At 39.8% G+C, this 23,202-nt stretch overlaps 1 protein-coding gene across 1 annotated transcript; it reads left to right on the top strand.

The window, feature by feature from the left end:
* Positions 1-7,240: 7,240 nt before the first annotated feature.
* On the top strand, positions 7,241-8,554 carry LOC131694807 (uncharacterized). The gene has a single exon (XM_058983302.1). It carries the CDS (start codon positions 7,241-7,243, stop codon positions 8,552-8,554), a length of 1,314 nt encoding a protein of 437 aa, XP_058839285.1.
* The last annotated feature ends 14,648 nt before the right edge of the window (positions 8,555-23,202 follow it).

The following is a 23,202-nucleotide window of genomic DNA, read 5'->3' as shown; positions in this document are numbered from 1 at the left end:
TTAAAATATAGTACCTAATGTCACGGTTAGTAAACTGGCTCTACTCTATATTTAATGGTGCTGCTAGTTCCTTTGTTTAGCAACCTTGTTTCCGCTCATCCGCACTTGCTGTAATATCCTGATGCTGTAAATTGTATGACTTCAATAAACATTCCTTTGTTTCTTCATTTATTTAACTTACCTGTTTATATATTTATTGATAAAAATATTATTCAACTTAATACCAATTACCCAAATCATTACTATTAGTTGTTGTACTACCCATTGTTTGGTGCTGATAATTCTAGAGTCTTGAAGCTTCGTTAATAGGATTGCCTATGCGTCTATCCACGTTGCTTCCCGTTCCTTGCAGAAATTGCGATCCCTCCTGACATGACGATGTACTAGAACGTCTTTGAAAATAATTTTTATTATCTATACACTGCCGTCATAAACGTAATTGTCTTCTTTTGTATGTATTTCTTAAATATCAACGTTTAATTGTATTAATTTGCCTTCTAGATAAATCGTTGAGATAACACCTTTGTGTGGGAATGAGGTGGGGCCATCATCATAGTAATTCTAGAAGTTAAAGTTTTATTAGCGACATTTTGACTGGTTTCCATTATTCACTGGGTGGCGCGTAATAAGACTATGGTCTAAGTCATGTCTGTATTTGGTTTGCTCTTAAACCTTTATCTATAATAGAAAGAACAGTGATTTAGTAGCTAACAGTTTTAGACTTAGTGAACTTCTTCAAATGGGGCGATTTGTAATTATTGGTGATCGGAAAATTCAGCAAAACTCCATAATTTAACAGGAAAGCAAAGAGCCTGGATATGCGTTAGAGAATACTAGGCAAACGACATAAAGTTCGAAACCAATTTTCAGAAAAGCAAGTGTTGGGGCAAACTACGCCACTGCGCAATAAAGTACTACGATCGTCTCCAGCCTGCACATTTGACCCATCATGTCACTGTCAGATCAGTTGCTACTTCCTGTTCCTTACACGACTTACAACTAGAACACTTGTCAGTGAGGAAACACTATATCAGTAAGAAGCCATTGTTCGGGAGAATTAATTAAACTAATTGGATTGTTATAATTTGAAGGAAACTAATCTTTGAAGTTACAGTCAACAAATCTGACTTCGCTCTCAAGATTCCGAAACGATCCCAACAAAATCTTCAAAGATTATTCAACGGATTTAGTCGTCCGGTGGTGGTTCCCTTGATCAGACGTTCAAAATGCCAGAATCAAGCCGATTCGATTGTGCAACATGTCACCTGTCGAACAACATTGACGACATGGTTGAATGCGAAGGATGTTGCAATTGGTTCCATTACGGATGTGTAGGGTTTGACGATGGCCAGAAGCAGGAGCATTGGAAGTGCTCTACGTGCACGACGAAGAACACTCAGGAGAACCAGAATATTTCGCTTCCGCCAACTACGCTACCGAATCTAACCGATTTGGAACCAGCCGGTGTTGATCCATGTGCAGCTCAAACGAAACTTAACCTCAATCGTCTGGAGGAAGAACGAGCATTGATGCAAAAGGAAATTGAATTGAATCTTTCCACCCAACTGGAGCAGCAAAAATTACAGCTCGAAAAGGATGCGAGTAGGGCTAAGTACGACATTCTGCGTGCACATTGGAGCGGGTTTACAACCTGTGGTGAAGTAAGGGTAAATGTTGTTGGACAAGTAGGAGAAGGGGCAGAGATGAGGGATCAGGTTGCTGCTAGATCGAGCCAGGAAATTGGTACATCGACGGTCAAAGCAACGGTCCAACACACTTACATGCCGCCACCTACGTCTCAGAAAGTCTTGGACGCTATATCGCACTGCCCCTTACCGCCACAGGGTACAGAAGTTTCATCACTACTACCCGCGAGGAGTGCTAATCCGTTCTCGCAATCAATGAACCACCAAAACCAGCTTGCGATATTTTCTTCGACACACCCTCTCATTCACCCCAGCTGTGCAGAATCGGTCACGGCAGGCAGTGTACCGGCAACGAGTGGATATGCAAAGACAAATACGGCACTCAGCTTTAATCACCCAGTAGCAACGGCAGGGCAACATGGACAAGGATACATTTACAATTACTCACCTGATTTCGTGCCAGCTATTGGCATAGGGCAGCCAGGATCATCAACCCCGATAACTGCAGCTTCGCTGATAAATCCAGTGGCAGGCATCACCCACATTACCCAATCGATGCCACCTATTATTAGTTCGACTAGGCAGCAAGGTGGACGTTATCATCGTAATCAGGTAACAAGTAGTATAGGAAATCGAGTGTCGTTAGGCCATTTATATCCCACACAATACTCGTCCCAGTACACAGGAGTATACAATCCCTATCTGCAAATAAATGCTCCCGTCTCTCAAACTTCCTTCCCCTTCCCGAGTAGCGGTTATGCGTATCCCCAACCGCAATTAGCACAACCTGCGATCGTGAATGCTAGTGAAGTGGGGGGTCCTACAGCTCGTCAGTTGGCAGCAAGACACGTGATGCCGAAAGATTTGCCTACGTTTAGCGGGCAACCTGAGGAATGGCCTTTGTTTTGACGTAGGACTACGTCTATGTTTTCGATATAGGGGTGCACGTTGCAAATTCTGCAAAAATGGTATGTAACGAAAAGTGGTCCAATTTCAAACGCATATAATTCAGCCATTTCACTATAAATTTTCAATTTTTTTGCGCATGTCGTCCCGAAATACTTCTAAGAATAGATTCCAATAGATAAACCCAAAGATTTTTGATATCATGGCATTAAAATTTTAAATAATGAATAACCTAGTCAAAATATCGCGCATTTACACACAGAAGATAGCGCTTCCCTAGTCCAGCACGACAGATTTGCATACCTAGCGCACTACGCTTCTATGAATGACGTCATCATCGACTATTTAAACGGACGGATTTCGCCGAAGCAGCTCAGTCGCCTGTTGAGCGGCAGACGAAGCAGATCACTGCGCTGTATGCGTTTACAGCCAGTGTAGCTGAGTTAGAAGTCCGTTACACTGCCTGTGGAGGTACGCTACCCAGTGAATGAGAATGAGCTTGTCCGTATGCTATCTTTTGTGTTGTGCTCGTTTCCAGCACACTTATGTATAATTATTCGTACACAAAATAGTTTGTACATGCGAGCTCCATTTGCAAACACGGTTAACATAGTGTCGTGGTATTAGTTGTCTCTTTCGCTCTACCCACCATCATCAGCGTTGATTCATTTTGCTTTGTGCGCTTGGGTTTAATGTTTGAGGCGAATGTGTAGGTAGATAGATCTAATTTGTTACTAAATTGCACAACGAAAGTTTATTATTTACGTTCGATCAATTCATTGATTCGTTTTCCCATTACGTGATTCATTTCACTCAGCCTATAGTATTTTGACTCTACTAATAGGTATATACTACAAAGCCTATTTATGAATGAATACACTGCCACCCGAAAAACCGTTGCAAAAACACATCTTGTCCATATATAAAATTGTTTTCGATTCTTGTATATTTATAGTTTCGATATATGATTAAGACCACTGCATTCGCTATATTTCTATGCGTACTTTAGGAAAGTTACAATAATTGCAAAATATAACTAGAATGCTTGGTCCATACATGAAATGTGATTATATTGTCTAAAATTTGATTTTTCTTCACTGGTCCGGGTTTTTTTACCAAACACAATCGAAAAGGTTTTAAAAGCTAATCTTATTCTATAAAGATTTAGTTCCAGATATTAGTTCAATCACAGTTTTCTGTCTTCTTTCTTCAGATCTTCCTAAATAGGTTTAATCGGATTCGATCACCTACTACAAATGAAATGACCTGATAACCAAGAATATTCGATGTTGATTGGTTGTGATTAAACCATACATAAGAAATATGTTGGATTTATTATTACTAAAAATAAACTAACAAAATAAATATTTTACATTAAGTAGTATAGTCCTACGTCTACAGCTCGTGCAACCCCATAGGGCTGCCCCTTGTAGTTTTTAAGTGCGTATACAACATCAACGGAAGCATGTGGTTACAGTGAAGTGGAGAATCTTGGCCGCCTTCAGCGGTGCCTTAAAGGTAACGCATTGGAAGCAGTGCGAAGTCGTTTGTTACTACCGTCGTCAGTTCCCTATGTGATGCAGACTTTGAATGTATTGTATGGTCGCCCTGAACAAATTATATATGCACTGTTAGCCAAGGTGCGTGAGGTACCTTCGCCGAAGCAAGACAATTTGAGGACGCTGGTCCATTTTGGATTGGCTGTACAGAGTTTTTGTGATCATTTGGAAGCGGCAGGACAGATAGCTCATCTGTCAAATCCGGTACTACTTCATGAATTGGTCGACAAGTTGCCCGCACACTTAAAATTGGATTGGGCGGTTTTTAAGCGGCAGTACTTGGCAGTAGACTTGCGGTTGTTCGGGAGCTACATGAGTAACCTAGTTTCAGCAGCAGCAGACGTGACACTTTCCTTGGAGCCACAGGCATCACGTCCCAGCAAGGCGGAAAGATCAAAGGGGTTTCTCAACGCACATTCTACTATGCCACCGGGTAACAGAGAAGCAGTAACAACTGAACCAGAGCAACCAAAAGCTCCGGAGCGGATGACATCATGTTTGGTCTGCAACAAGTTGGACCATAAAGTGAAGGAATGCGAGACTTTTAAGCGAATGAGTTGCGATGATCGATGGAAAGCAGTGCATGCTCTCCACTTGTGCAGAGTTTGTCTTGGAAGGCACGGCAGAAGACCATGTAGGTCACAAGCTCGGTGTGAGGTGGCAGGGTGCCAGGTAAGACATCATCCACTACTTCACGGGGCACAAACTAGGGCAATCCCGGTTCACCAAGTTCCCGGTCCTTCGGGACAAAGACAACAAGCATCGGAAGGGGTAATATCACACCACCACATGAAAGGTACAATGCTTTTCCGTATTCTCCCGGTAAATCTTCATTACCAAGGAAGATCAATACACACTCACGCCTTTATAGACGAGGAGTCGTCGGTTACGCTCGTGGAGAAGAGAATTGCAGATGAACTGAAATCTGAGGGCGTCAAACGGTCGTTATGTCTCTCTTGGACTGGGAACGTCACCCGAGTGGAAGCAGATTCCCAACAAATCACACTTGAGATATCCGGCGACGAAGACAGATCGCGGTACAAGATCGACGACATCAGGACAGTCCGTTCTTTGGCGCTTCCAAAGCAAACGCTACGATACGACGAACTGGCTCGTCGGTACGAACACCTACGCAATCTACCGGTCAAGAGTTTCGAAGGCGTGACTCCTGGTATACTCATAGGTGTAAAGCACGCACACCTGACTGCAACGACGTTAGTCCGAGCAGGTCGACAAGGAGAACCCATCGCCGCGAAAACCCGTTTAGGTTGGGCTGTCTACGGTCCTACGGTAGGCAGAGGAAATCCTTCAAGTTTCAACTTGCATATCTGCGAGTGTTCAGCGGACAACGAACTGCACGAGTTGGTCAAACAGTATTTCACTGTAGAAAGTGTTGGCGTGTCAGTCGACCGTGGCCCGGACTCGGAAGAAGACAAACGGGCAAAAAGTATTCTGGAACAGACAACAAAGCGAGTGAAAATAGGTTTCGAAACCGGATTATTGTGGCGTTATGACTACGTCGAATTTCCGGATAGTTACGGCATGGCAGTTCGTAGATTGGAGTGCTTCGAGAGGCGCTTGAAGACGAATTCGAGTATTGGTGAAAACGTACGACGTCAACTGGTGGAATACCAAAAAAAGGGATACATGCACGAAGCGACGGAAGAAGAACTACGAACAGCTGATTTACGGAAGGTGTGGTACCTCCCGCTTGGAGTAGTACATAACCCGAAGAAACCCACAAAAGTGCGCCTGGTCTGGGATGCTGCTGCCAAAGTGAATGGTGTTTCACTGAATACGATGCTGCTGAAGGGGCCGGATCTAACGGCTTCACTTCCAACTGTTCTCGACGGGTTCCGCGAACGGAAGGTCGCACTGGGAGGCGATATACGCGAAATGTTCCATCAAATCAAAATAAGGAAGGAAGATAGAGACTCCCAACGGTTCCTATGGCGAAACAATCCGGAACAGCAGCCGCGGGTGTTTATTATGGACGTCGCCACATTCGGGTCATCATGTTCTCCGTGCTCCGCCCAGTTCATCAAAAACCTCAACGCCGATGAATACGCCCAGCAGTTTCCACGGGCGGCCGACGCTATCCAACGTCGGCATTATGTGGACGACTATCTCGATAGCTTTGACACCGAGGACGAGGCAATTAAGGTCGCCAAGGAAGTCGCATTTATACATCAAAGGGGCTTCACAATAAGCAGCTGGTTGTCCAATTCAACGGAAGTCCTTCGACGGGTCGGGGAACAGGATACCCCGTTACAGAAGCTCATTAACTGGGATAAAGGCAGCTGCGTTGAACGAGTCCTGGGAATGTCCTGGCTTGCTAAAGATGATGTATTTGTGTATTCCAGCAGCGTTGACGTTGGGGCAGCTGTCACGACGAAGCGAGGCATCCTACGATGTGTGATGAGCCAGTTTGATCCTCTTGGATTGCTGTCTCATTTTTTGATTCACGGACGGATCACTATCCAAGATATCGGGCGAACGAAGGCCAGCTGGGACGATGAAATTGGAGGCGATATTTTAAAGCGGTGGAGAGTGTGGACTAGCCTGTTCAGTGATCTACAGCAAATACGAATTGATCGATGCTACTGCCCTGGAATTACGTCATCAGAAATAGAAGACCTACAACTGCACGTGTTTGTGGATGCCAGCGAGAGCGCATACGCATGTGTTTCGTATTTTCGCGCGGTGATTGCCGGAGAAATTCATATCACGTTGGTTGCTGCGAAGGCGAAAGTGGCCCCACTAAAATCTCTCTCCGTACCAAAGTTGGAACTCCAGGCTGCGTTGATAGGAGCAAGGCTGATGAAAACGATCGGAGAAACTCATTCATTAACAATTTCTCGCAGATTCATTTGGTCAGATTCTAAAACGGTGCTAGCGTGAATCCTTTCCGACCACCGTTGTTACCGGCAGTTCGTGGCTTGCAGAGTAGGCGAAATTCTCTCCATAACAAACCCCGATGAGTGGCGCTGGATTCCAACTAAGTTCAACGTAGCGGATTTGGCGACGAAATGGGGAAAAGGGCCAGAGCTTTCCGCGAGAAGTTGCTGGTTTGCTGGTCCGGAAGTCCTGAGACGCACAATCACGCAATGGCCACAAATGGACCCTGCGATGCTCACCACGATTGAGGAGCTGCGACCATGCTTCGTACACCGGACACAGCTGTATGATGGTTTCATAGAGTGGACACACTTCTCGAAATGGGAGCGTCTCCATCGATCAATAGCGTATGTATGCCGTTTCGCTGTCAGCTGCCGAAAGACAAACAGGCAGTTGAGAGAAGTCGGTCGTCTCACAAACGAGGAGTTAGCAGCTGCTGAAAACGTGCTCTGGCGTGCTGTCCAATCGACTATCTATTTAGATGAAATTGTGCTACTGAAAAAACACCAGGAAAACAAGTTTCAAGGTAACGTCAAGAAAACACTGAACAGTTCCAGTCCACTTTACAATATGTCTCCGTTTCTGGATGAACACGGGGTGATCAGGATGGAGGGCCGAATTGGAGAAGCTGTTTTCGTCTCGTATGATGCCAAGAATCCTATCATCCTGCCAAGAGACCACCGTGTTACCTTTCTTATAGCGGACTGGTATCATCGAACCTACCTACATGCGAACAACAACACAGTAGTGAATGAGATGAAACAGCGATTCAGAATCCCACACCTACGGGCTCTCGTTCATAAAGCGGGCAAACTGTGCATGCTATGCAGAGTGAAAAAGGCGAAGCCGCTGCAACCCAAGATGGCACCTCTACCAAAGGCTAGACTAAGTCCGTTCACCCGTCCTTTCTCCTACGTTGGTCTGGACTATTTCGGACCAATGGCCGTCAAAGTAGGCCGATCTTTAGCGAAACGGTGGGTGGCACTGTTTACGTGCTTGTCAGTCCGCGCCGTTCACCTGGAAGTAGTGCATTCGTTGTCAACGGAGTCCTGCAAGATGGCTATTCGACGCTTCATCGTACGCCATGGATCACCGCTTGAAATATATAGCGACAATGGTACAAATTTCCAAGGCGCTAACCGAGAGCTCCAAGAGCAGATGAAGTCCATCAACCAGTCGCTAGCTGAAATATTCACGAATGTCAACACTAAATGGGTGTTCAACCCGCCATCTGCTCCGCACATGGGGGGCTCGTGGGAGCGACTTGTCCGTTCAGTGAAGACAGCATTTGCAACCATTAGCACCTGTAAGAACCCGAGCGAAGAAACCTTTGCTACCATAATAACGGAGGCAGAAGGAGTAGTCAATTCACGTCCGTTGACTTTCATCTCCTTAGAAGCAGACGATCAAGAAGCACTAACTCCGAACCATTTCCTGCTGCTGAATTCAAATGGAGTGGTTCAAAGGCAGCAAGATCTTATCGAACCGAAAGAAGCATCGAAGACTAATTGGAAGCTTGCTAGATACATGGTTGACCAATTTTGACGGCGTTGGGTGAAGGAATACCTTCCCACGATCGCTAGGCGTACAAAGTGGTTCGAGAACACGAAGGCACCAGAACCAGGTGACTTAGTGGTTATCGTCGCCGAGGCCGTTCGAAACGGGTGGATCCGCGGACAAATTTTATTGATCATTCGAGGCAGGGACGGTCATGTGCGCCAAGCCATGGTGAAGACTGCTGCAGGAGTATTACAACGGCCAGTTACTAAGTTTGCTATTTTGGAGGTTCGCAAAGACGATAACACCGGTCCATCAGCTTGGAAGGACCAGTATTACGGGTCGGGGTATGTTGGGGCAAACTACGCCACTGCGCAATAGAGTACTACGATCGTCTCCAGCCTGCACATTTGACCCATCATGTCACTGTCAGATCAGTTGCTACTTCCTGTTCCTTACACGACTTACAACTAGAACACTTGTCAGTGAGGAAACACTATATCAGTAAGAAGCCATTGTTCGGGAGAATTAATTAAACTAATTGGACTGTTATAATTTGAAGGAAACTAATCTTTGAAGCTACAGTCAACAAATCTGACTTCGCTCTCAAGATTCCGAAACGATCCCAACAGCAAGAGAGGAAATTTGATTAACCTGCTCGGATTTACTGCCATTCTCGCTTTGATTTACTGTTGTTAATAGGGTTTCATACATTTACCATCTGTTCAAGTCGACAAAAGTCGCACCACTTAGCAGTTATTGATTTCAAAGTGGCCTAGATTTCGAAATAAAAGAAGGTGCCCTATACGAAAAATATCTTCCGCGAAATGAGTCTTGCCATTCCCAAGCAATTAAAAATAATAAACATGTTTTTTGATCAGCAAAAATGAATCGTCTGAGAATAAGATCATCAGTTTGAGCATTCACTTTCAGTTTGAAGCTTTTTTCGAATTTTTTAAAAAAATATTTGAGTACCGGTCCTTTACCGGTACTACCGGTACTGAAGGCTTCAGTACCGTAGTACCGGTTCTCGCCAAAAAGGGTCGGTACTGCGAACCCTAGTGCCGAAGCAGCGAAACTAGCAACCATGTTGATACAATCTCTCATTACTATCGTATATTTCTACTCTTTTCGTTATCGCCGCAATTCTCATTGAAATAAATAGAATGAATGGCATGCGTGATGAGTAGAGTAAATTAAACGATAAAAATGAAGATATTGAATAAAATAAATCCGCTGCATAATCAATTAATTAGTTCGATACTATGTGTTGGTACAATACATGAGTAAAATGAATGAAATAAGTATGATGAATGATGTTAATTAACTGATCATAACGAATACAATGGGTAAAATTAAATGAATAAATTTCGTCCAGTGAATAAAATGATTCGGTTTATTGAAAGGAATAGGTGATTAAATTGATAGAATGAATAGGTGAATCAAATGAATAATTAAATAATCTAAAACAATAATAAGTCACCCGAACAATCATTATAATAAAAGCATAAAATGGATGAAAATATTAAAAGGGATGTATACATAAATTATATAGTGTTTAAGGTGAAAGGTGAAATGGAGATATAATTTTAATTTAGTTATATAAATTTAGAATCAATAAATTGAAGAAATCTAATATAATAAACAAGTGAATAATTAAGTTAAAAGTGCTTAGATTAATAAAAAATTAAAACAAATGAAAATGTGTAAATTTAGTGATGCATATGATGAATGAATAATTTAACGAACATTATGAGCGAGGTGCATCCAATACACAACGAATACAATGCAATCAATGGGCAATTTAATTAATATGAATAGTGAATGAAATGTGCAACAAGAAAATCAGCGAACAGCACATAACCGTCATAATGACTAAACAGCATACATGCATAAACTGTACAATGCATAAAATGTACAATGAGTAAAATAAACGACGCTAATAAAGTGAATAAGATGAGAAAACTATTAATCTATATTAATTAATGATTCCCTTCTCACCCCACCCCCCGTCCATTCATCAGGTTCACTTCCATCATTCTGTCTATCCCGCTCCTGCACCGCAATACTTATCGTGGCATTTTACTAAAATTTTAATATGATTAGAATAAATACATTCATAGCGGTAAGCTTGAAGCTAGTTGGTACCGCCGCACGGTACTATCTTTGATTTGAGGCCTCAGCTTAGTCCGGTCTAACACGTTAGTACCTGTCATTGCAGAAATGGCTGCATCCTGAAGCCAAATGAAAACAGTGTAAAGGGGCGTCATATTCCTCTTGCATACATCTCAATAATTTGAATCAACTTTTCGACCTTTATGTACAATATTATGGCTCATGTTGCACACAAACCATATGAGGGTAAGTAAGCAAGTTTTATCCCGTACGAAAAACAGGTATAATCGAGTTTTAAATGTCATTTTTTTTGATATTCTTTATCGTCCTATCCATAAGGTGCTGCACGCTCATTTGAAAATGCCATGTCGAAGAGTTATATTGCAGGTTAGCAGAAGTCGAATCATTTCGTAACTAACCGTAGAACGAAATTTTATAATTGGATGCAGAGCTGCATTAAATAAATATTGCTTTCGTTTGTTAGTTTACTTATGGCTATCAAAATGAGTGAAGCTGTTTAATTTATCCACAATTTTTTAGTTAGTTTAACTAGAGGAAAAGAAAAGAATATATATTCACAATGTGTACCCTTTTTTATTTCTTCTACTCTTCTCACAAAGAACACAATAAGTAAGTGTATGTTTTCTTATATTTTTACTGCTTTCGAAAGAATCCAAACTAAGATTAAAAAAAAGATTGTAAATAAAGCCATGCCATACAACCTAAGTAACACTATGACGGCAAACAATCTGCTACAAATATTCTCATTTTGATCGTTATATAAATAATATCGAAGCTTGCTTATATTGTTTCACTATTTACAATTTTCAATCAGATCTTGGACGATTAGCATTTCCACTGTAGAAACATTGTCGTTTAATTCTTAGTGTTAGAACAGAAATGCACAGGGTTTGAAAGAAGTTGTGAAAGTTGAGACTGGACAAATGACTTGGAAAAATGACACAAAAAGTTGAATGCGGAAGAATCGCCTAAATCGTGTCGGAACTTAAGGAGGGGTTGTGTAAAGTATTATCGGCAAAAAATTTGATTCCTTAATTATTTTTTTTTTTTCGATGCAAAGATTGTCTATTCAGTCAGGTGCCACGTCGAAAACTGGTTTTGCGGTGTAACTCAAAATCTGCTGGACCAATCGTTTATACATTTGCATAGTTGTTTTTAACATCACTCCACAAGTAACTAATGGAGCTTTTATTTCTTGGTCAATTTTCGAACTTTTCGTAGCATTTTGAAGCCAAAGTCCGATTATTGCTAAAAAACGATGAAAATGCTATTGAACAAATAATAATATCAAGCATTTTGCAAAAAGCTTTTGTAGTTACCTGGGCAATTATGTGAAGAAGAAAAACTGTGCAAAATTCAGTACGATTGGTCTAGGAAATTTTGAGTTACGGTTCACACCGCATTTTGTCGAGGTGCCTCCTGAAGATTCACTGTCTGCATCAAGTGTCAGGTTCAATTTGTTAAGTTATATCTTTAAATTGATTATCAGACAGAGTGCAGACAGTAGGAAGTAATTAATTGTAATTTATTATTTTGTAACCGGGATTTGAAGCTTTCTCAATTTTCGCACGACGTCGCAAAATTTCGTTGAATTGAACGTTTTAGCAATCCAAGATGTTGAAAGCTCAGCAATTTGGATTTAACCCATTTAACAGATTTACTTCGTTGAAAATCAGCTTTTGAAGTTGTCAAATTCTCAGCTCAATTACTGAACTTTTGGTATTTCAGGATTGATTAGGTAATCGTGCTGATAATTTGAATTACTTCGTTTTCATCAAAGTAGGTCTGCCAAATTCTATATTCATTAGGGTGGGGCATTGTTATATGGAAAAACGTAATCATAGCCACATCAACCGAGCACAGCACTTTTTTGGTTCTTTTTGGGGTCCCAAACAACTGTGCAAAATTTGGGGTCGATTGGTGTTGACCCGGCGTAGCGCATTGCGTTTGAAATTTGTATGGAGATTAGTATGGGAAAACCTACATTTTTGCATTTTTAATTCTACAGACTGCAATTCTTCCTTTAGTATGCAAACAAATAGATAGAAGTGTAGTCCAGGATATGCTGAACAGCTTTGCCGAAGGATGTATGGTGTTAGAATGTCTCTAAGCCCAGTCATAGCTGTTCAAAGTTCGATACATCGAATTAAATGCCAAAAATCATTTTTATTGCCAACACTGCCAGGGTACCAATGGTATTTCATATAGCATTCCAAAATAACATTATATATTTTAGTTTTACCACATTGGTATGTTTGGATGAATTATTCAAAAGCCTTAGCTCAATTTCATGAGCGTAGGTGGTGGAGCAATAGGGCGTAGTGAGGGGGGATGAGACTTTAATATGTAGAAATTCGAACTGAAATGTTGAGTTGGAATGTTCAAAAGAATTATTTCAAAACAATTACACAACGTCCTACGCATAATAATAACGATGAAATAAAACATAATGTATCCCTTTGCCTTGACTTTTATCAATAGAATTTACGTTACAGACTGAATCAACTGATGTCGAGTTGATATGTCAGAGAATTGCATTGATTATATTTCAGTTTAATAGGCACTATGATTTGATGGGAGGCTCATTTCGATGCTGTTCGATCACCTGAAGCAAAAATTGTTGTAGGGATCTGGTGGATTTCATGTTGAAATCCAGAAATTAGCTTCACGCTTCGTGATCGAACAGCATAGAAATGAGCATGCTATCAAATCATAATGCGTATTAAACCGAAATATAATCCTCTGACATATCAACTCGACATAAGTTAATTCAGTCTGTAACGTAACTTCTATTGATAAATGTCAAGGCAAAGGGATACAGTATGTTTTATTTCATCGTTACTATTACGTGTAGGACATTGTGTAATTGTTTTGAAATAATTCATCGGAACATTCCAACTCGACAACATTTCAGTTCGAATTTGTACATATTAAAATCCCCCCCCCCATCCCCCCTCACTACGCCCTATTGCTCTACTACCTACGCTCATGAAATTGAGCTAAGGCTTTTGAATAATTCATCCAAACATCCCAATGTGGTAAAACTAAAATATATAATGTTATTTTGGAATGCTATATGAAATACCATTGGTACACCGGCAGTGTTGGCAATAAAAATGATTTTTGGCATTTAATTCGATGTATCGAATTTTGAACAGCTATAACTTGGCTTAGAGACATTCTAACATCATACATCCTTCGGCAAAGTTGTTCAACATATCCTGGACTACACTTCTATCTATTTGTTTGCATACTAAAGGAAGAATTGTCGTCTGTAGAATTAAAACGTGTTTAATCCACCTAACAGTGTGATGAGACATTTCTTATAACTCTTATCACTCTTCGGATATTATATCGTTTGAGAGCATTTAGAACTTGATGCTTCGCGATGTTTTTGATAACACATACTACATGGGATAGTGGCAGGACTCAGAGAATCGCTCAAATCAGCATAGGACAACATCAGTGCTAGAAATCTCAAACCAAATCAATGGGAAAGCGAAAGAATGGCCCATAAAATAAACAAACCAACGAATTATTGTTAATGCTCTGGTAATAAAATATCTATATTGTGGTGGGAAAACTGAATTTTCCTAAAGGGATTATATATTGTACTGAGCCAAAAAATCGAATTTTTTTTTTGAATCGATTTGAAGTTTATACTTTACTCAAATTTCCAACGCGACTGAGAACTAAGAAATCAACGCTTTTTCTTGAAAAGGGTGATACTAGCAGTGATACCATTCAAAGAAAATCAACAGTGAATATTTCCAGACTTGGTTTTATTTCCTATTTAAGAACTATTGTGTTTTTTTACATCCTAGATTGCATGATTCTGTGATCAAAACCCAAAACTTCATAAAGTATTTGAAATTATTAAATTAAAATTTGTTTTTGCTATTGAAATTGACAAAATGATAGTATCGCCCCTTTGGCGATTGTTTACTTTTTCGGTCCCATCTATCAGCATTGAAGTATCGCTCTTACGTTTTTTTCACAATAACTTCCGTTTTACACCACCGATTTCGTCCGGGTTTTTTTCAATAGAGATCATTGTTACTATTTACAGCTGGTATCAGTTTGATAATCCTAAAAAATACGAAAATAACAGTTTTGCCTCTAAACTGCTAGCAAAAAAGTATCGCCCTGTTTGTTTGCATGGAGCGTGGAGGGCGAAACTTTAAATAAACAAACAAAAATACAGTTTCGCCCGTTGTATTTTTTGCTGTAGTTTAAGAAAGCAATATCGTAGAATCAAAATTTTTAGGTTAATTTGTTGCGTTTCAAAGCCCTCATTCGCATGTAAGAAAAAAGCCCTATGTTTACATTTGTAAGTATCGCCCTTTTCACAAAAAAGCGTTGAAATGAAATCGCAGCTCCTGATATCACGCTATCTCTGAAGTACATGCGTGCATAGTTTCAAATTTTACTTCGACATCCACTTTTTCTAAAGGTGACTTCCCAGTAGTATTCTTGATTTGAATTATTATCGCTAATCCTAATGCCAAAGAACAAATAAAAACCTCACGAAAACGAACCGTTTGGGAAAATCATCATCATTACTGGAACTTTCATTTTCACGAAACTTTTCGATAACCTTCCGTCACTTGCGTTAATGCACTGGGTGCACAGTAGGGTGACAGGAAAAAAATGACCCCTATGGGCCCACCTCTGCGTCGATTTCTAGTCCCACCAGGAGTACTTGCACCAAATTTGAAGCAAATCGGACAAGTCTAACTACCGGACCAACGGGCCTGAAGTTTGTATGGGAATTTTCAACAATTTACATGGAGAAAACCCACCAGCACGCATTTTCGCCGCTAGGTGGCACTGTATGCATCGTATTATCACTGTAAGTGAAAATAAGAAGGATAATTGAATTGTCTACAACTTAGTCGAAGACTGCAAGTAAATCCGACTTTGTTAAAAGAAGTTATTAAACTTTTAACGAAGTGATGTCTGAGTCAGTTTTGCATGGGGCCTAGCAGTGCATGGTTGAGTATCAGTACTCGATTCACACGAACTAAACATTTTTGTGAAATAATCGTTAGGTTTAGCTCAATGGTATGTTCAGAAGAATTATAGTAAATAATACGAGTCATGCTTTGATTAGAAAATTTTAGTTCCACCTGTTACCGCATAGCGGGCGCTAACACTAACTTTTCAACGGAGAGAGATAGAAATTTGGAGTCTTCTACAAAGTTATAGAACAGGCATTTTTCAGTATTTCTTCTGAACATCTTGATACTCTATCTCTCTTCTATGAAAAGTTAGTAGTGGCGCTCTCTATGCGGTCACAGGTGGAACTAAAATGTTCTAACCAAAACATAACTCGTATTATTTACTATAATTCTTGTAAACATACTATTCGGCTAAATCTAATTATTATTTCACAAAAATATATAGTTCGCGGGACTCGAGTACTGATACATAACCATGCACTGCTAGGCCCCATGCAAAACTGACTCAGACATCACTTCGTTAAAAGTTTAATAACTTCTTTTAACATAGCCGGATATACTTGCAGTCTTCGACAAAGTTGTAGATAATTAAAATATCTTTCTTATTTTCACTTACAGTGATAATACGATGTATACAGTGCCACCTAGCGGCGAAAATACGAGCTAGTGAGTTTTCTCCATGTAAATTGTTGAAAAATCCAATATAAATTTCAGGCACGTTGGTCCGGTAGTTAGACTTGTCCGATTTGCTTCAAATTTGGTACAAGTACTCCTGGTGGGACTAGGAATCGACTCAGGGGTGGGCCGATTGAGTTTTCAAAAATTCATCATTTTTCTGGGCAGTCTAGTGCACAATGCTCTAAAAATCTAGCAAAATCGTCTTAGGGCACCAGCTGGTCTGTAAAGAATACTAAAAATTAATTTCTATTCCATAATTTTCAGTTTAGCAATTCGAGAGATCATGCTCACCGCAAGCCATGAAAAATAGACTGCGTTGTGAAGCGATGGTCACTATTTATTAAAAAATCACGGTTAAATAAAAAATAAAACTATTAAAAAATTTCAAATAGTTTATAATTTTCACAAACTAATTAGGAAAAATTGTTTAATAAGCTTTCGTAATATTGTGTAGGAAAAATGCTGAAAATTTGAAAATAAATCTGAGGATTATGATTGATTACAGAACTCTGGAATTTTCTATTGGAATGTTTTCAGGCAGGAATTTGATATAGAGGCTATTAGACAACTGTGAAATCAAGACCAATAGATCAGTTACATATCAGGACCCCATTCCGACAATTTATCAGAAGTCCTCATGATGTTTACAACAACAGGTTATCAATCTACGGATCAGATAATGTTATTGTAATATTGAATTAAATCAGTTTGCATCAATAAATTTTCAACTCCAATCCAATTTTTTTTTTGGTGTGGTGGTGGGGGGCTGTATGGTGTTAAACCCCAAAACCTTCTCTTGGCTTCGCCGTTGCTTGGAGTTATTTATTTCGCTTTTCATTTTCCGAAAGGTTTCAGATCGATCCGATGGTCATAAGTTAGAAAAATTGCAGTCAGAAGGTTCGCACAAATGAACATTTTTGCACTGATAAGTTATCAAGTTCCTTCCAGACAACCTGGAAGTGTTCGGTGATTATTTCTAGCGGTAGTAGATACAAAAATGAAATACAAAATTCGTTTTATCGAAATACTGTTTGGCTTATTTCAATGGATTATTACTATATTGAACAATAAATAGGCGACAAAGAGTAATCCACAAACAACAAGCCATAACTTTTAAAGTATTCAAAATAGATATTTGAAGTCTTCAGTAAAGTTATTCGCAAAGGTAAGAGCTACAAATTTCCTGAAGACATCATTTCGATATAATCACTTCCAAGAAAATTTGTGAAAATATCTCACTCATAGGGTGATTAATCAGCAAAAGCACAATACCAAAACAAAGGGCATATTGCCTACATTATATTCTCCGAAGATACTATTGACCTAAAATAAGCCGTTTTGGCGTTAATAATAGATTACATGTTTTTGGTCATATTTCTGGCAATGGGGAATGATAAAAATCTTTCGTCCGCATTTAATGTTCAATATCTTTTTTGATAATAGTCCGATTTCAACAATCTATAGCTTGATAGAAAGGTATTCGTTAAAGCTATCTAAAAACATATAAATTGTTAATCTATATAGTCAATTTCGGCAGATAATTTAAAAAAACTGCGAAAAACGCCATTTTTACGCATTCAAACATTCATATCTTGGAAACTAAACATCAGAATCAAAAACAAATTAATAGCGTTCATACTGTTTTTTAGTTCTTTCATTTAAAATTGGTTTGGATAAGATCGGTTCAGCCATTGCTGAGAAACACGAATGAGAATTTGTCCGTTACATACACACACACACACAGACACACACACACACACACAGACATTGTCCCAAATCGTCGAGCTGAGTCGATTGGCATATAAGACTCGGCCCTCCGGGCCTCGGAAAAAATCTTGAAAGTTTGAGCGAATTCTATACATTTCTTTTATAAGAAATGTAAAAATGTAAAAATGTAGGTTTTCCCATACTAATCTCCATACAAATTTCAAACGCAATGCGCTACGCCGGGTCAACACCAATGGACCCCAAATTTTGCACAGTTGTTTGGGACCCCAAAAGGAACCAAAAAAGTGCTGTGCTGAAAAAACGATCATTTTGCCCCACCCTAATATTCATGGTTAATGGAGTAGTTGGGTAGGATGGTATAATAAGCCCCATCAGTCTAAAATGTCAGATTTCTTTTCCAATAACCACATAATTATCCGAAGCAAATAAAAAATTGTTTTTGGCTTTTTCATGCGCTGCAGAACAGTAACTAATACAAACGTTTCCGAAAAAGGTAAGCTTCCATTATTGTTCTTAAGCATTTAATTTAATTTGAAATAGTCAGATTTGGCTGAACTGTCTGACTACTAAATATAATGTTAGAGAAGCTTTTTTCAATCCTTGGAGTGGCTAGAGACTAACAATACAACTTTATGACGTTCACGATAGTATGCACCATTATTAGCAAAATAGTGAAATAACGTTGTATACCATGTTCACACTACAGAATTAAAACATGTTATAATAATTAGCAAAAAGAAAAATGTCATCGAGATAGCGTGAAAACACGTTTTTACTTGTTGTGTGAACGTAGTAGTAGCCACTTGAATCTTAAATAATTCTAATGTTACTTTGTTTAAGCTAAATCGAGGATTCCAAAATTATTTTAACAAAATATAAATACGTCAGACTATTAAATGGCATAAACAGTGAATTTTCTATTAACCTCATTGTATGGTTTTTAACATTGCCGTGTACTGCCGGTTAGAACGCAGTAATGCAAATGGCAGCATCATGTTACCAGAAAAAACAAAAATATGACATGCTCCTCTTGCGCATACTTCGTTATTTTCAATCCTCTCTTCGGCTTTCTTCTGGATCAATATGACTCTCTTTGCTCGCAATATAGATGGCAATTAATAAGCCAGTTTTAACAGGTAGGAATGACAAGCACCGTCGTACTATATTTACCTGTAATTTGATTTCTCCGTTCTTTCCTTCTCTCTACACACTTGGTTCCAATTGCTCATCGAAGAGTTACAGGAGAGCATTTGAATAAACCGAATCGATTATCTCATATTCAGATCAAAGTTTTTTTGCGAATTCGAAATCAAAACTGCAATAAGAATTGTTTTGATTATTTTCTTTTACATATCGCTGTGAGAATAAGTGGGATCATTTTATTCCTTAATATAAATCAATAACATGTTATCACGAATTATTACCCATATATCTGTCGTATCTCATATCAAAGAAAGTGAATAACGAAAAAAATAGTTTTTGTTCGTTGGATATATCCAAATAAATGACAATCGGATGTAGATCGTAAAATGCACTATTTTATAATTTTTCTTATTTTCACTACCAGTTCACAAATGTTAACTGCTTACAAAGTAACTCTATAAATACCCTAAGCAAATATTAAATAAAAGATTTTAAATATGCGCATTTTTCCTATATGGCTCCTCTTGCGCATACTTCGTTATTTTCAATCCTCTCTTCGGCTTTCTTCTGGATCAATATGACTCTCTTCGCTCGCAATATAGATGGCAATTAATAAGCCAGTTTTAACAGGTAGGAATGACAAGCACCGTCGTACTATATTTACCTGTAATTTGATTTCTCCGTTCTTTCCTTCTCTCTACACGCTTGATTCCAATTGCTCATCGAAGAGTTACAGGAGAGCATTTGAATAAACCGAATCGATTATCTCATATTCAGATCAAAGTTTTTTTGCGAATTCGAAATCAAAACTGCAATAAGAATTGTTTTGATTATTTTCTTTTACATATCGCTGTGAGAATAAGTGGGATCATTTTATTCCTTAATATAAATCAATAACATGTTATCACGAATTATTACCCATATATCTGTCGTATCTCATATCAAAGAAAGTGAATAACGAAAAAAATAGTTTTTGTTCGTTGGATATATCCAAATAAATGACAATCGGATGTAGATCGTAAAATGCACTATTTTATAATTTTTCTTATTTTCACTACCAGTTCACAAATGTTAACTGCTAACAAAGTAACTCTATAAATACCCTAAGCAAATATTAAATAAAAGATTTTAAATATGCGCATTTTTCCTATATGAATAAACTCACATAAAACATCCAAATAAACATATTTTATAATTGATTGCGAACGCAACGGCGATCAATATATTTGTTCGTAAAAATATATTACTAGGATGCTCAAAACTTTCATTTCTGTTTATTTATAAAATCGTAGAAATTTTGTTAGCAAATAAAATCGTTCCAATCTGCATTGATGCATTACAGAAATATGCAATCAACAATATGAAATATAACACTTGTGATCATTCTGTCAAAGTTTAATTTTTTGTTTGACCTTTGTTTACTTTTTATTTAAGCTTCGCTGAAAAAAACGTGTACATTTTTAATTCGCAGAGTGTGATCTAACCTTTATTTATAATTGATATTTACTCCAAACTTGTGAAAATTAGCTTGAAACGAATATAAATATTCTCCCCCCGTGTCGACAGGTATCGTGTACAATTAGAATGATATTCACATTAAATTGAAATATTTCAACCAATTTTTTAATCAAAGTTTAAAATAACTATCATGGCACCAGTTACAAACGATGGTTCAACCAAAAGAGATTATAACTTCCTTGACCTGATTCAAAGTCTGTACTAACAGGTTATCGTGCTCAATAAAATTACAAATTACAAATTATAACTACTAGAGGTCGCATGTCGCTGTTAACACTGAAAATTTATCATCTCGCTCTTACATATGCTAGGCCCATTAGTTTGACACATATTGCCCGGGTTTAAACCTGTCAAAGTAATGGGATACAATATGTGAGAGCGAGACCCCGAGTTTCAGTCCGTGAATACATGGAGACAGTGGCGCTTTGCTCCCTCTAGTAGTTATAATCTCATTTGTTCAACCACTTCAAACTTATTTTCTTTTGTGCATTAAATATTATGTCACTACAAAAAGCTGTACATCATCGGCTAACTATAAACTATCCTCCAAGTCCACCAAGTTCTAAGTTCAGAAACATATCAATTGCATGGTGACAAAATTGTTCTCACACGCTATGGAACGAGACATATTACGAAGAAAAGCTATTTTACTGCAAGAAAATATCGGAATGAAAAACAATTCTCCGTGTTGTCTAATTTACTCATTTTCTTTAATATGAATTTGTTGGTTTTTAGCATTGTCGTGCATCGCAGATCAGAACGCAGCCATATAAATGACAGCATCGTTGGATTAAAGCTTACAAAATAGTTTTTTCTTTTTTTTTACAATGGAGAAGACCTTTATGTCCTAGCCCAGTACACGTGCTATTGGTAGGGTCCAATCTACCGCACGGGGTGCACTGGGGGCGTGTCGGACTCGAATGGTGACCAGCCATTAATACCGACTAAACTCCATTGGGCTCCGCCATCATTCCTCCCAGGAACTACCTCTCGGTATTAGTTCTGGGGGGATGGCTGTACTAAATGTACTCATTCACTCTCACTCACGCGTTCATACATCCTGTATGAGGCTTACTTGGGTGCTCTCTCAATCGCACTTTGATTCACTCTCAAACACTCCCACATGAGGCTGACTTTTGTGCTCACCTTTTACGTTCCATCCGAGGCTGACTTGTGTGCTCACCTTACTCGTTCCTTGCTAGGCTTACTTTTGTGCTCGCCCCACCTATACCATGTGAGGCTGACTTGGGTGCTCACCCTATCACCTGATTCACTCTCAATCGTGCCACTCTATTGTACCTTTGTCACTCCCCCTGGCATCCCATGTGGGACATTTTTCTTAGGCTCCACTTCTGACATACCATGCGAGGCTGACTTGTGTGCTCACCTTTTTCATTCCTTGCTAGGCTGACTTTTGTGCTAGCCTCTACCAACCTGTGAGGCTGACTTTTATGCTCACCCTTAACATGCCGTGTGAGACTGACTTGGATGCTCACCCTTTCGCTCCTCCAACATACTACGCTACGACCCTCCCGTCTTGGCATGAGGCAGTCCACTTATACGCCTATACACTCACTCTTCTGTCTTGCTTCGGGGTGGCTGGGTTTACCCCTTACGCGGTTGCCATTCGCTGCGCCAAACCTGCCTCGGCATGAACAGACCATTCACTCCCTTTTTTGCGCTTGGCCTTTTTTTGCTCCAGCTAACCAATCACTAGTTAGCCGTGCCCGTCGTCTGTTGCTCGGTTCGCCAGATTACCTGTAGCCTACTGGCAATCTGGATGGTAGCAGCTGAGACTGCGTTCCACTTCTCCACCGATTGACACATCCGCTGAATAAGGGTATCAGGGGTTGTGTCCCAGCCACAGACGTCAAGCATTGCTCTTCTTTCGACGTCGAACCGATGACATACGAACAGTATGTGTTCGGCAGTTTCATCTACACCTGGGCAGTCCGGGCAGACTGGGACCTCCGTGTGCCCGAACTTGTGGAGGTACTGACGGAAACAGCCATGGCCTGACAGGAATTGTGTCAGGTGGAAGTGAACTTCCCCATGGGGTCTTCCCACCCAGCTCGATATGCTAGGTATCAGCCGGTGGGTCCACCTGCCTTTCGAGGAGTTGTCCCACTCACGCTGCCATCTGGCGACCGAGGTCACCCTGGTGCGCTCGCGGGCTCCCCTATTTCCACGTAGCTCAAAGCACTCCTCATCTTCCCGAATGACCAGCCCGACTGGCATCATGCTCGCTATCACACAGGATGCATCGTGTGATACCGTGCGGTAGGCAGATATCACTCTGAGGCACATCACGCGGTAGGTGCTCTCCAGTTTCTGTAGGTAACTGGTTACCCTCAGTGCTCTTGACCATGACGGGCCGCCGTACCTGAGGATAGATACGGCAACGCCTGCCAGTAACCTACGTCTACTGGCGCACACCTTTGAGCTGTTGGACATCATTCTCGATAGTGCCGCAACAGCAGTCGACGCTCTCTTGCACGTATAGTCGACATGGCTGCCGAAGGTCAGCTTGTC

The sequence above is a fragment of the Topomyia yanbarensis genome, unplaced genomic scaffold (assembly GCF_030247195.1).
Source record: "Topomyia yanbarensis strain Yona2022 unplaced genomic scaffold, ASM3024719v1 HiC_scaffold_16, whole genome shotgun sequence".
NCBI classification, from domain to species: Eukaryota; Metazoa; Arthropoda; class Insecta; order Diptera; family Culicidae; genus Topomyia; species Topomyia yanbarensis.
The sequence above is the reverse complement of the archived record's forward strand: the minus strand, read 5'-3'. Positions and strand labels throughout refer to the sequence as shown.